This window comes from Hippoglossus hippoglossus, chromosome 1, assembly GCF_009819705.1.
Source record: "Hippoglossus hippoglossus isolate fHipHip1 chromosome 1, fHipHip1.pri, whole genome shotgun sequence".
NCBI lineage: Eukaryota > Metazoa > Chordata > Actinopteri > Pleuronectiformes > Pleuronectidae > Hippoglossus > Hippoglossus hippoglossus.
Window position 1 is genome coordinate 9631617 of NC_047151.1, and position 13356 is coordinate 9644972.

Sequence of the window (13356 nt, forward strand, 5' to 3'; positions counted from 1 at the left end):
AAGAATAAATATTGGTTACTGCCTGAAGCTGTATACAAAGTACCAGTTGTGTCTGAAATTAACCAACTGGAATTTACCTTCTAGAAATTTCAAACACAGGAATCCACATAAATCACAATAGAAGGATTTCAAGGTAACACATTTACCTCTGCCAAGGAGGTTACGTTTTACTCCGTGGTCGTTTGTTGATATCTAGGAGTGTGTGCAGTTTGGTGCAGATCCAAATAAACATCTGGACCTAGTGAATTTAAATGTGTTTTTTATAAGGGAACTGTTGGGCCTTGGCTGAGATATACCCTCTATTGTATATGAGTTAGGATTCAAACTAAATGATGAATATACAAGAAAAGCCAATTAAATATCTTTCCCACACAAATAATAATTACATGATTAAAACAGAGCAATGTTAATCATAACACCTTTTATCAAAAAGGTTAAAACGTCTACAGTCGTGAGAAAGTAGAGAAGCTATAGTAACGTGACTTTATAATGAATTGAACAACTCGGTCCTGGAACACCCCTTCACCCAGTGGAGCTGGTGGGACAGAGGAGAATGATAGTCCCACCCCCTGCAGGACACCATCACAGCACTGCTGCTCCTTCAGCGACAGACTGATCTACCCGAAGTGTCTGAAGTAGAGGAACTGCAGGTCGTCCCTTCCTGCAGCTGTTAGACAAGCAGCTCTACGCCCAGTCGACCACATGCACCAATTCTGGGGATTCACTATAAACTCACTCAGGTTAAAATGAATCTAACTGCAATGCTCATTTCAATCTGTGCAATTCAATGACAAATCTGCAATCCTGTTGCACTGTGTATATATTCTGCTCACAATATATGCAAATATTCAGTTTACACCGTTACATTATTTTTGTATCTATTTATATTTAGGTTTTCCTTGTGTTTATATTGCATATTTACTTATTTATTGCTGTACTGATGTTTATTTTTGACTGTCCTCTCTGCTGCTGCAACACAGCTAATTTTTCCATCTTGGGACTAATAAAGGATTATCTTCTATCTACCTACTAATTCCACAAACATCTGTCTGTCTCTATGTGGAACACATACTGTATCTGACGAACTGTTCATCTTATCGCCTTCATACTTGGCATGTTCATTGCTAAGGGCCCAGGGAAGTGCAATGCCAAATTTGGTGTGATTTGGACATGCGGTACGTTGAATATTAATTAAGATAATAACAGGCAACCAGCACTCCAGCAGTCAGTGGGGGCAGGGCAGTGTGTCTTCAGTCTGCGAATCGAGCTGAATCTTTTTCTTGGTCCTCAGTTAAATGACAGCAGTGGTCAGCAACTGGGTCAAACTGCAGGTCAAATCAGCGCTCGATCGTTTTGATAATTTAACTATTTTTATTTCACTGTATCGGACTGACACAGACACTTACAGGTGTATGGGTACTGATTTCCATCATGGCAACAACATTTATAGAATCACTTCCTCTTCAGCAGTCTTCAAAAGCACAATGTTCCTTTTGTGGCTACAATGCTTAATATTCAGCTAACAGAGCTTTTATTTTCAAAAGTTGTGATGTTGGTTCTGAAAATTGTGTCAGTTGCTTAGCAGCCCTCTGAAATAGCAAAACTGCAACGTATGAAAAAATAACACTAGTATTAATAAACCACACATGTGAACAGTAATAAAGCAAATTCAATTTCATTTTATGAAAACAATCGACAATAACATCTTGCAGATGAACCAGGTAGGAGGAACACAAAGTTTCTAGCTTAACTGTGCACCATGGACTGTTTATACACACAACATCCAGCACACAGACAATAGAAAGTGACAGTATCTTGTAGAACTGTCTGAGGAGGACTCACTAATGACAAGAAATAATTCTGAAGTAGCTCTCGAGCACTAACACAGGACAAGAGAACATCCCAAACATTTAGAACAGGCAATGCACTGGACTTAAACCTGTACTTGTGGGTTAGCCCCGCCCCTCTAACCCCTCCTCTCCTCCTGTCCCCGCCCCCCGCCCCGCTCCTCTTGTCCCACTAAAACGATTTGAGCGCACGCAGGGACTCGTCTCCACGGCCGCGGATGGCAACATGGCGACAGAGGTAAGGCTGGCTGATATTAAGGCTTTAATCTCCCCCCCCCCCCCCATGTTCCCACCATCAGCAGGAACCTCACCTCCATGATGGCGCTATGAGTAATAATAAAAAAACACGGCTGCGGGTGCATGTGAGCGGGGAGACGAGGTGACACTGGGATTCAGCTCACTTCAATCAGTGTCCTACATTATCCTGCGCGTCGGCCGAGGATCGGTCGGTTATTCTCCTGTAGCGTGTTTGATACAGAAGATATTTTATTGTTATATAGAGAATAAAGCTTTAACATCTCAGTGATGTGTCAGGGGCAGCGGAGCAGCGGGTCCCCACAGGGATTTTAAGAACAAAATGTGTTTGGTGAAAGCAGATCTGGGCTTTTTTGTCTGCTGAGACGCCCCGTTAATCCACCGTGTTGACCACACACACACACGCGCGCACACACACATACACACACGCACACACACACGCACGCAGAGGGATGAATAGCGTTCAGCACCATGGACAGAAGCCACTGACTGCTTTCCTTCTGTGCTACAGTTAATGCTGGATTTACAAGCGATATTGATAATAATAACAATAATAATAATACAGTCGGAAGTCAGTATCAGTCTGCCTCATCTTGTTCCTCATCATCGATCTGTTGTGAGCTGTAGTTTAGATGTTGACCCGTCTCCTGTGAGCTGTGCTTCTCTGTTCGAGCAGGGAGAGACAAGAGGGGGAGAATGTGTGTGTGTGTGTGTGTGTGTGTGTGTGTGTGTGTGTGTGTGTGTGTGTGTGTGTAGGAGATAGTGTGTCCAGTGCTGGGCTCTGCTCCAACACACCACAAGGCAGAAATAAGTGCAGACACTGAGCCACGGGGAGATTGATCACATCTCCTCTATCATCCTGCACCGGCAAATCAGCCTCTGTTTGTACACATTGAAAGTGAACAGGTGCACACAGGGGTGTCGCCCTCTGTCTCTCTGGGGACTCATTACAGAGATACTGTTGTAACCCCTACTGTTTTGTGTGTGTGTCTGCGTGTGTGTCCTCAGTTCCACAACCTGCAGGAGCTGAGGCACAGTGCGTCTCTGGCCAACAAAGTCTTCATCCAGAGAGACTACAGCGAAGGAACCACCTGCAAGTTTCAGACCAAGTTCCCGTCGGAGCTGGAGAGCAGGGTGAGGAGACTTCTTCTGTTAAACAGGCTCCTGTGTTTGTTGTTTTATCCCAAGTAGCTCAGCATACATGCATTTGGATGTATATATAAGTGTGTGTGTGTCTTTATATCAAAGGCATTTATATATTTAAATCAAGTCAAATGTATTATTATTATTAATTATTTATATTAAGAAACACATATAAATACAACATTAGAACCAAATACCCGACAGGATCATTACAGAAGGAGAAAAAGATGAGCCAAAGTCCCTTGTGCAAGAAAAAAGTGAGTTAGTGGCTTCAATGCAAATGAAAAAACAAGAATCATTCTTTAACAAATCTCTGTCTGTGGTGGACGACGTATTAGAGACATTTTTAAGAAAGAAAAAAGAGATTTTGTGTAGAAAGTCATAATAATAAGAGAATAAAGGAGTAATATGAGAATAAAGTAGTAATATTATGAGAATTATTTGAATGATTGAAAATTCCTCTGTCGCTATTAGTAATAGGCTACTATTATTAATAGTTATTACAATAATATTAATGATTAATCAATCATTTTAGTTGATTTTCAAAATAAAAGATTAAATAGTTCCACCTTATCATTAGCAACGTTTTTTTGTAAACTGAAACTTTCCATGACTATTTTGAGATATTTTATAGGTTAAACAAATTCAATAAATTGAAAAAAATAAATGGCAGATCGTCATCAACAGTCCAAATTCACAGCTACAGTTGCTAAGACTGTCATTAATGAGAAAAACACATACTTCCTCTCCACATTTCACTTGACTCATCGCTCTCCTCATGACTCTGTCCTGCGTGCGTCTCCAGATCGAGCGGACGCTGTTTGAGGACACTGTGAAGACTCTGAATAACTACTATGCAGAGGCGGAGAAGATCGGAGGACAGTCGTACCTGGAGGGGTGTCTGGCCTGCACTACAGCGTATCTCATCTTCCTCTGCATGGAGACGCGTTACGAGAAGGTCAGGCTGGTTCTCTCAAAGGCAGCTGGAGTTTCATGGTCAAGTTCAGCGGTGAACGTGTTGTGGGTTTTTCTTCTTCTGTCTGTGTGTCAGGTGTTGAAGAAGATCGCCAAGTACATCCAGGAGCAGAATGAGAAGATCTACGCTCCCAGAGGTCTGCTCATCACGGATCCCATAGAGAGGGGAATGCGTGTTGTATCCTTACTCAGTGTTTTTGGGTCCATGAACACAAAAGTATGAGTGCTTTTTAAATTAATAAATCAATTCTTCTGTTTGTATCTCTCCTGAGGAGAAGAGAGGGGCAATGAAATCTTTACGGTCCCTGAGCACAAACAATAGAATTTGAGAGACAAAATACTTAATATGGAAATAAGATTGGATTATATTCTCATGAAGCATAACAAGTTTTACCAGTATTCCATAGAAATAAAAACCGCACTAAACCTGAACAGTTTATCAATTTAGAGAAATATCAACAAGTCCCACAACCGTAACTTGAAGTGTTTTAAAGTCTGATATAATGTACTCTGATACTACCCGTTCTTTCATATGTAGTTTATAAGCCTTGCATTTTTGCAACTACTTGTGCAAATAGTATGAAGTACTTTTACTGTGTAATTTAGGAGTAATCCGAGGCCAAAGTACCTGTTCAAAGACAAACTTCAGCCTATTTGTCAAATGTTGACGTGGGAGAAAAATATTTTTTGCACAAGTAATTTTTGAGACCTAACCTACTCGTGCAAATACTATGAAGTACTTTTACAGTGTAGTTTTGAAGTAATCCACTGCCAAAGTACCTTTTATCAAACAAATTTCAGCATATTTGTTTAATTCATTTGTGGCATTCAAATGATTTCTTCTATAAGCAGTTTATGAACCTCATACATTTTCTTCCTCACCTACTTGTAGTATATGCTGAATACTACTACTATTTTTATTTAATTTATGTCATTTATTTCATATAAATTGTATTTAAATGCTGACAAATTGTGCAGCATTTTCAAACAGCAAAGAAAACTCCGTCTTAGCATTTCATTTTGATCACAGACTGTTTTAATAAAAGTTCTTGTGATATCTACCATAACTGAACATTTTGTACGAGAAGATACACAGTTATAGATCATGTATCGCCATTCAGCCAAAACAAAGAGATGTGACATTTGGTCCTAATGGCCCAGCCCTAAAGAGTGCTTGTGTTTTCTGATACTCCATAGTGCCTTATTGGTCCCTAACTACTTTCACCAGATAGAGATTTCCATCTATGAAGACCGGGGCTCCAGCGGCTCCAGCTCAGGGAGCAGCTCTGTGTCCGGCAGCACTGCTCGATGACTGGCTTCTTCCTAAACACCCTGTCCCCCTGATCACTCACCACCGGAGAAGTCAGGACACTGATACCGCTTCTGTCCCAATACTTAACACGTATCATCCCTCAGCTATGTTCACACAAAGGATTCACTAGCTTTTTTCTCTCTTTGGCAAATGACCTGACATCACGTGCTTAAATTGTTCCAAGCTTTTTTCACAGTGAATGCACTTAAGTCGTTTCTTGCAAACTGACTTGCATGCACATTGACTCAGACGTGTTTTGCGGCAGTGTCTCGATGGAAAAAAATCATCGTAATACTTTGTGTGATCGTACCATTAACGTCCTTCCTGTTTTGTCTGGTGGGAGATAAAAAGGATGGAAGGAAGTAAGGAAGAAAAGAGAGGATGTGTTAGTGGTGAGACGGGAGTGACGACCACAGGCCTCATCGAAGGCCTCATACCTCAGCCACCGCAGCTGCACCGCACAGTCCAGATCAGCCTCAGCGGCGCCCTGACCGACGGGCAAACTGGACTGACTGCATCACCATCCACCCTGCACCACCATACACTGGCTTCTGAAGACGTTATCTGTCGCTCTGACTGCGTTTCTGGATCGTAGCAAATGTGAAAAGGATGTGCAAGCATTTGAGCAGGGCATCACAACGTTTCACTGTACAAAGGAACTCTTCCTCCATCAACTCTGCTGTAACTCATGCTGTCTGGTAGCAGATGAATGTCACTCAACACATCCATGTAGAAATGTAGCAGATCTTCCATATCTCGCACATGAAAGTAATTAGACACAAATGCACCAATCCAAGTAGTAACCTCTTGGTTTCAATGAGCGAGACCAACTCTTCCTAAATTTGAATTATGCAAAGACGTAGTGTGCATTATTATAAGTGGGCCAAGTATGGGTCAGAAAGTCTTCCTGAATCTTACCTGTAGTGTTTTAAAATACATCAAACTTCCAAAGAACAATAACTGCCAAAAAAAAAAAAAAAAAAAAAACAGACTCACAAATGTGAATGTGTCTTTTATTTTGGTGACATTGTGCGAGGACTGATTTTCTTATCGCTTGTTGTTTGATACACAGCAAAGAGGTAAATATGTCTGGTGTCAGATAAATACTCTTTCATCACAGCTGCACAGAGCTCGTGTTTCTTTATTGTCACCCTGTAAGTAAACATGAGAGGCCACCTGACAGGATACAGGTAGATGTGCCGGTCAGTCATCACAGTTACTGAACGTGCACAGAACTGGAGCTGCTAAATGGAATGCAGCCAATATTATCGTTGTTCTTATCAGCAGGTTTTTATCAGTAATGAAAACACAACAAACATCACTAATGTTACTAGAAACAAAGACCAGCTGTGGCTCAGGAGGTAGAGTGGGTGGTCCATTAAATAGAGTGTCGGCGGTTCATCCAGGTCTGTGTGCCGAAGTTTCCTTGGGCAAGATAATCCCTGATGGCTGTGTGTGATTGTTGTGTGGTAAAGTGCTTAATATGCACTGTAAAACTCAGAACTACAATAGAGCTGAACAAATACAAACTTGAGAAGTGTTTTAAAAATGTTTTAACATGATAATATATTACCACAGTATTACGAAATGTGCTGAAAGTGAAAAAGATGTCGACCCCACACAATTTTGGTGACAATGAATGCTAGCAACTCTTCTGCTGTTACAGCCCCCTCCCCCCTCCGTGCCTTGTGCACGTTGCTTGCTGTGCCGGTGTCTTGGTGAATTGCTAACTCTGCTTGATGCAGGACAGAAACGACCAAATTACCACAGTAATCAAAGATGAAATGGTACAAATAACCCTTAGAAATTGTACCACCATTTCAAAGTACATAATAATTATAACATCTTATTACATGCACTAAAGCATCAGAAAATGTCACAAATCTGATGTTATGACAAGCTTTGTTTTCATGCATGCTTAACTGGCTATGACAGAGCACTTTCAGCTGGGTAATGAGTTGATATTGACCCCTTCTTCAGTCTTCACTTGGAAAGTGCAGAGACGACAGCGTGCACCCAGGAAACATCCAGACTGCAGAACGTCTAGACACTAGGACACCACCAAATAGTGAATCCAGATGGACACAGGGTCACTGCATTTCACAGGAAGTCAAGCAGATACTTTTCTCAGACATGATGGTTGTTACTCTGAAGACTAGCGACTCCTGAGATGTGCAGACAGCACCAACACACACTGTAGTAAAAGTGTCTTAACACAGGAGGCTTGAAACGTGGTGACGGAAGTGGAGCGGACGCCGGTGTAAAATGCAGCCAACGCTGCATGAGCGACGGCACAAAGCAGGTGAGAGCAAGAACAATGGAGGAAAAGAAGGAAGGGCAGACACAAGGTTAAGACGACACAGTAGAAATGGTTCAAACCGAAGCACATGGCAGTTACATGGAAATATGACGACAAAAGACCATAGAGACAAGTGTTTACACTAAGGAAATTAAAGAACTCAATATATTTCCTATGTGATAATAATAATAATATTTATAACAATAAAAATAATGATAATAATAATAAAAATATGTTTTATTATATAGCACAATTCATGCATAAAATGCAACACAGGATTTCACATAAAAATAAATATGAAAAACACTTGTGATAAAACTGTAAAAACAAGACAGGGCAATACAATTGAATAAAAAGAGGAGGTTTAAATAGGTGATAGTGTTAATGTAATGATGAGGCTGTTTTTAAGATTAAGTCTCTTAAAGCACCAAAGACTGATTTTTTTTCTACTTATGAAGTAATAAACTGACTCACCAAGAATATTGATTTGTAACATTGTATTAAGAGAGTTTGTCATGGGTCATAAAAGACAACATTAACCCTCGGAGTAGTACAAATTAATACTGGATTAAAATGAATGAAAAATACTTTAACTACACATAGAGTAAAGGAAACAACACGTTTTTAATTTTGAGGGCTGGACAAAAAGTTTGAAACCATTTTCTGTTTAGTTTTTCTGTTTCCAAAGTAATTGTATTGCCTCCTCAAAGACCTGCAAAAAAATAAATAATAAAGAAAAGAAAATTGAAAACAGAACAATAATTCAATTTTCATTTTTCTTCAAATTAATATTTGAGGTACTTTATTTAAGAACAACTCATTTAATAAACTTGCCTACCTGCACAGTGGCCATTCTTGACAGTGAAGCCTTTACCACACTGAAAAATAAATATACATTTTTTCAAATACAGAAAAACAAAGGATTTTGACTTCTGTTAGTATTTTGTTGTAAAATTACATTTGATTGAATTAAAACTGACAGTCAGAAGAAAAGAGTTGTGCTAGATAAGTCAATAAGGCCACTGATAGAGGCACACTGGAACATTACCCGTGTTCATAGTTCATGCTGTGGCTCCGTACTGCGTACCTGCGTGTCATTGGCGAGCAGAGTCATTTCCCCTTCTCTGGGATAAGTCACTTCCACCACTGAGTTCATCTCACCAGGCTGAAGGGTTCGGCTCATGGAGCTGCCGTCTGGCCAGGAGACCTGCAGCACCTTCACCTCATCGTTTCCTGGGAGTCCAGGGCAGGAAAAAAATGTATATTTGTAAATGTATCTTTTACTTTAGGTACTGCGCCTATATTAGTTTATAATATATAAAATGCAGTAGTTACCTAAACCAAAGTGGGCGACAGGCTCCATCTCACACAGGTACCCAGAGCCTCCGTCAATGATGCGTGTGTGAGCTCCACTCTGATTGGTGAAGGCTGTTACCTTGGCGCCCCGGGCAAAAGAGCCAAACTGGGTGCGAGGGATGACCCGCAGCCAGTTATTGGACGAGCCCTGACAACAATGATGATGGGTTAGGCTGATGTAACTCACACCCACACACCCACACACAAACACGCACACATGTACACACCTGTGTGACCTTGAAGACAGATATTGGCTGCGGGGCGCTCTCTCCATGTGCCAGCAGCAGCTCCAGCTGTCCGTCCCCATCCAGGTCTGTCACGGTTCCACCTGTCCAGTAGCAAACAGAGAGCTTTCATTGCTCTGACTCCCATGACAACTAAACTGTGGTGCCTATCTGGCAGCTGTGTCTCTACAAACCTCAATCAAAGACAGAGGGGAGGCAGAAATGTAACATATTTCTTTTAGCTCACTGCAGTTTGATAATGAAACTGGTGACAACGTGTTGTCCTGAGCTCTGAGCTCAGAGGCAGCTGACCTGTTCCTCTCCCCTGTGGCTCTGCAGCATCTCCCACGTTAAGCTCCTCGATCAGTGGATCCGCATCAGTTCTCCTCGCCACCCTGCAAACAAACACATGGGATTATAACAACAGCTTGTGATTTAAGGATTTCCTGTCAAGTATTTGTATATCGTGTGGCGCCTATCTATGAAACTTGGGTGCACGTAATTATTACGATCTTACCTGAACAGCCTGTTGGGGGCGTTTCCTCTGTAGGCAATGTTGTTGAAAAAAACGTCCAGCTCCTTGTCGTTATCAAAGTCAGCAGCGATGACTGTGCGAATAGGGGAGGGGGTCGCAAATCCCCCAGTAGCTACGTTCTGCAAGAGATCACACACATTTTTAAATCCTGTTTTATCAAATTCTTTCCATTTTACAGAGTTTTATCTGATCTTCTTTATTCCTCTGTAAAAGTCCTCACCCGAAATTTTGAGTCTGTGCCCTGCAGGTAAAGTCGGTGTGGGCCGTTCCAGTTGCCATAAACGATGTCCGTCTTTCCATCCCCATTGAAGTCAGCGAGTGCTACTCCTCTGCCATGCTGGTAGGTGTCCTCCACACCTTTGGATATCAATGTGTTAAAGCTTGAGTGCTGCCACTACTGGAAAGAATTTACGCTATTTTTTTATAGAATTTCTTATTGATAGGATCAAGTGTCTCTGGTGATATCTAGTGGTGGTATTAAAGAAGACACTGTGGCAGAGCAGCAAACTGATTCTCCCCATAAACTACTTTTCTCGTAAAATAACCACAACAATTAAATATTATTATGTAAAGTCTCTTCTAGTTTAGTCAAAACATTTAAATCTCTGTAATCTTTTCTCGCTGAGATTTAGATGAGAATATCTCTTGTGTGACCATATAAACTAAAGCCAATCATTATATTTTTCAATCTGTAGAATTATTCCTTTAAAGAAAACTTGCAATGTAAGATAGCAAGCAAAAAAAACGTGTCTGTTTGTTAAATTATGTGTACAAAAATAACACAAGTGCTCTTTGGCGCAGGGATAGTAAATCTTGATACAAAACAAGGAAATGAAGCAAAGCACCTACGTGTTGCTGCATTTTTATATTTCCTTTTTAGTATCAAAATGTGAGGTAATGGTTGAGTTCCAGTAGATATTGACTGAAACAGTGCAAAAATGTTGCTCAGATTTCCTCAGATTTCTTATTTAATCTTAAGTATTTCAACTCCTACCACTTGTGCGTTCTTGCTCTTCGCTCAAGCTCACCTGCCTGTCTGGCCATGTCAACAAAAGTCCCATCTCCCTTATTCTTAAACAAGAAGTTGGGTCCGTTCTCATTGTCACAGAAGACGTCAGACCTGGCCTCGCTCAGGATCGGTCCGACCACCACACCGCGTCCACCTGCACGACGAGCAAACTGTGAGTGTCGACCTCAAACCGCATCACACACACACGTCACCTTCTCGAGCCTGAACTCCTCCTGACCTGTGAACTTGTTGACCCCGGCCTGAGCAGCCACGTCCGACAGAGCGATGATGCCCTCACTCACATAACTGGCAGCCTTGTCCATTTCTAAGAGAGCGTGGGGGCCGACGTTGCCACTGGCGTAATTGGCCACGTAGATGGAGTAACGACCTGTTCCCTGCAGTGCAACAGCAGGCAAGAGGAGTGAGAGGAAGCTTTTTTAGAAGCAAAAGTGGGACTTTATGTTTAGTTCAACAAAGAGGATCAACTGACCTTTCTGTCCACACATGCCACAGAACGTCCTGCCATGCTATTAGCCACGCCACGACGCACATTGACCTTGTCATGTAGAAGATCTTCAAAGCGACCGTTGCGAAACTTGAAGAGCTTGTCCGAATAAGTTGCCCGTCCTGCATAAAAAACAAAAAGCCAGAAATTATGAGGGAAATCCCTTCACATATTGTACCAGAAATGACGTCGTGAGGCCATTTGCGGGTTTCAGGTTGGATCTTGACATTGCACTATTCACCAGAGTAGGCGTTGTTTGTGTTCAGGAAGTAGATCTCCTCACGTCCGTCTCCATCCACGTCGCAGGCAGTAACTCCGATAGCGTTACCTGCTCGGTCCCTCAGGGCGTAGTATGGAGAGGTACTGTCGTCAGTGGCGATGTTTACCAGCCTCTTCTGAGTGCGATCGTACTTCAGCACCAGGTTGGGCCCATTGTACCTGAGTGAAAACGTCACATAGATTTGATTTGTACAAATGCATGCAAACTTTCAGCCACAGGGTAAAAACTTAAAGCTGGGTACTGTCACACCGTCAGCCTCTCACCCTGCCACCACCACTTCCAGGTCGCCGTCACCGTCCACGTCTGTCACGGCCATCCCGTAGTTGAGCTGTGTCGGGTTGTGACGATTGTCCGGAGGAAGCATAGTCTGCGTTACGACCTGGAACATGGGCTCGGAGCTCTGGGCGAGAGACTGATGCCGGAAGGTCCCACCAACAGGAGGAGCAGCAGACCTGAGGCCCACATCGTCACTGCAGCCTGATGGGACACAGAGCAGGGGTCTGGGTTATGTGTTATATTCAAGATGTAGACGATAGACAAGTGTATGACGATGCACAGAGATAGTCAGTGTCCATGATATGACACTATTTTTCAAACAGAGCAGTTCAAATAGGGCTTGGTGACAAAACAATATCAATTATTATCACAATATTATTTCATCAATGGCAAAATAAAGTCCAATATATAAGTGGATATAATGCCTATGAATTGTGCAAAAAAGATGAGGAGGTATAACACATAATTGGTTTTAATGCTGCATCTGTCGTGTTCTTTTATCCTTAGGTATGAGAAGGGTCGGTCTTGGTTCAAAAAGTATTTATTTAGAAGCAATGAAAAAGGTACAGCATAGCTATGGGCACTCAAGGCACAGCCTCAGCTTTTAGTCCGTAGCTCGGGGTAGTCAAGAGTCGCCCCGAACGGATGACAGGTGCAATATTTATAATAGTAGGTTGAAGGCGTGGTCCCAGCATCTTGGAACTGGAATCCACCAATGATGAGGAGCCGCTCCCAGGTTCGTCACTCCTTTGATAGTAGCTGGGCAAATCTTCACATTCTGACAGTGTTAAGTTTTGTGTATTAAGAAAAAGCCTTTATCCGGCTGAAGCATTGTGAGTCTTCAGTAGTTTTGCAGACACAGTGTTTTTGTTCATTGGAGTGTGAACATTGTGTTTCTGTTTTATCGTCTGTATGTTCTGTGTGTGTAAGCATGCGTATTATAAGACAAGACAACGCCTTTCCTATCTGGCCTTCAGAAGCTGGGGCAGCTTCTTGATTTCTTTCTAAGGCATAGGTCAGTGTCTTAATGAGCACAGTGCATTCATGTATGTGTGATGTTGAATAAAGCTAAAGGAATACTGTAATATATATAAAGGTTTATGTATGAGAACAAGTTTAAGTACAGTGTATTGTATGCCACGGATTACAGTCCTAACACATAACAAAACATAAATTCTTTCTGTTAAGGTACAAACATGGTGCGTGTAAAATCGATCCTTTTCGGGGCTATAGTGTCTAATTATATTTTTAAAATCCTAACAAATCCCTCCTTTCACACCATTTCATGGTGTGAACAATTTACTGGGGATCATCCACGAACTCCCCAACCTCCATCTCAT

At 41.8% G+C, this 13356-nt stretch overlaps 2 protein-coding genes across 2 annotated transcripts; one reads left to right on the forward strand and one right to left on the reverse strand.

Annotated features, from left to right (window-relative positions):
• The first annotated feature begins 2001 nt into the window (after window positions 1-2001).
• golga7ba (golgin A7 family, member Ba) lies at window positions 2002-5764 on the forward strand. The gene is made up of 5 exons (XM_034598126.1): window positions 2002-2085; window positions 3111-3236; window positions 4051-4203; window positions 4297-4398; window positions 5449-5764. Exons 1-5 carry the CDS (start codon window positions 2074-2076, stop codon window positions 5530-5532), a joined length of 477 nt encoding a protein of 158 aa, XP_034454017.1. The 5' UTR covers window positions 2002-2073; the 3' UTR covers window positions 5533-5764.
• A 2550-nt stretch (window positions 5765-8314) lies between these two features.
• crtac1a (cartilage acidic protein 1a) lies at window positions 8315-12205 on the reverse strand. Its single transcript, XM_034597157.1, is given in 14 exon segments — window positions 8315-8543; window positions 8670-8709; window positions 8919-9064; window positions 9167-9335; window positions 9415-9515; window positions 9724-9806; window positions 9929-10065; window positions 10167-10303; window positions 10975-11109; window positions 11194-11350; window positions 11446-11582; window positions 11702-11898; window positions 12004-12173; window positions 12176-12205. Coding segments are annotated over 14 exon segments (1647 nt in total). The 3' UTR covers window positions 8315-8535.
• Between the last annotated feature and the right edge of the window lie 1151 nt (window positions 12206-13356).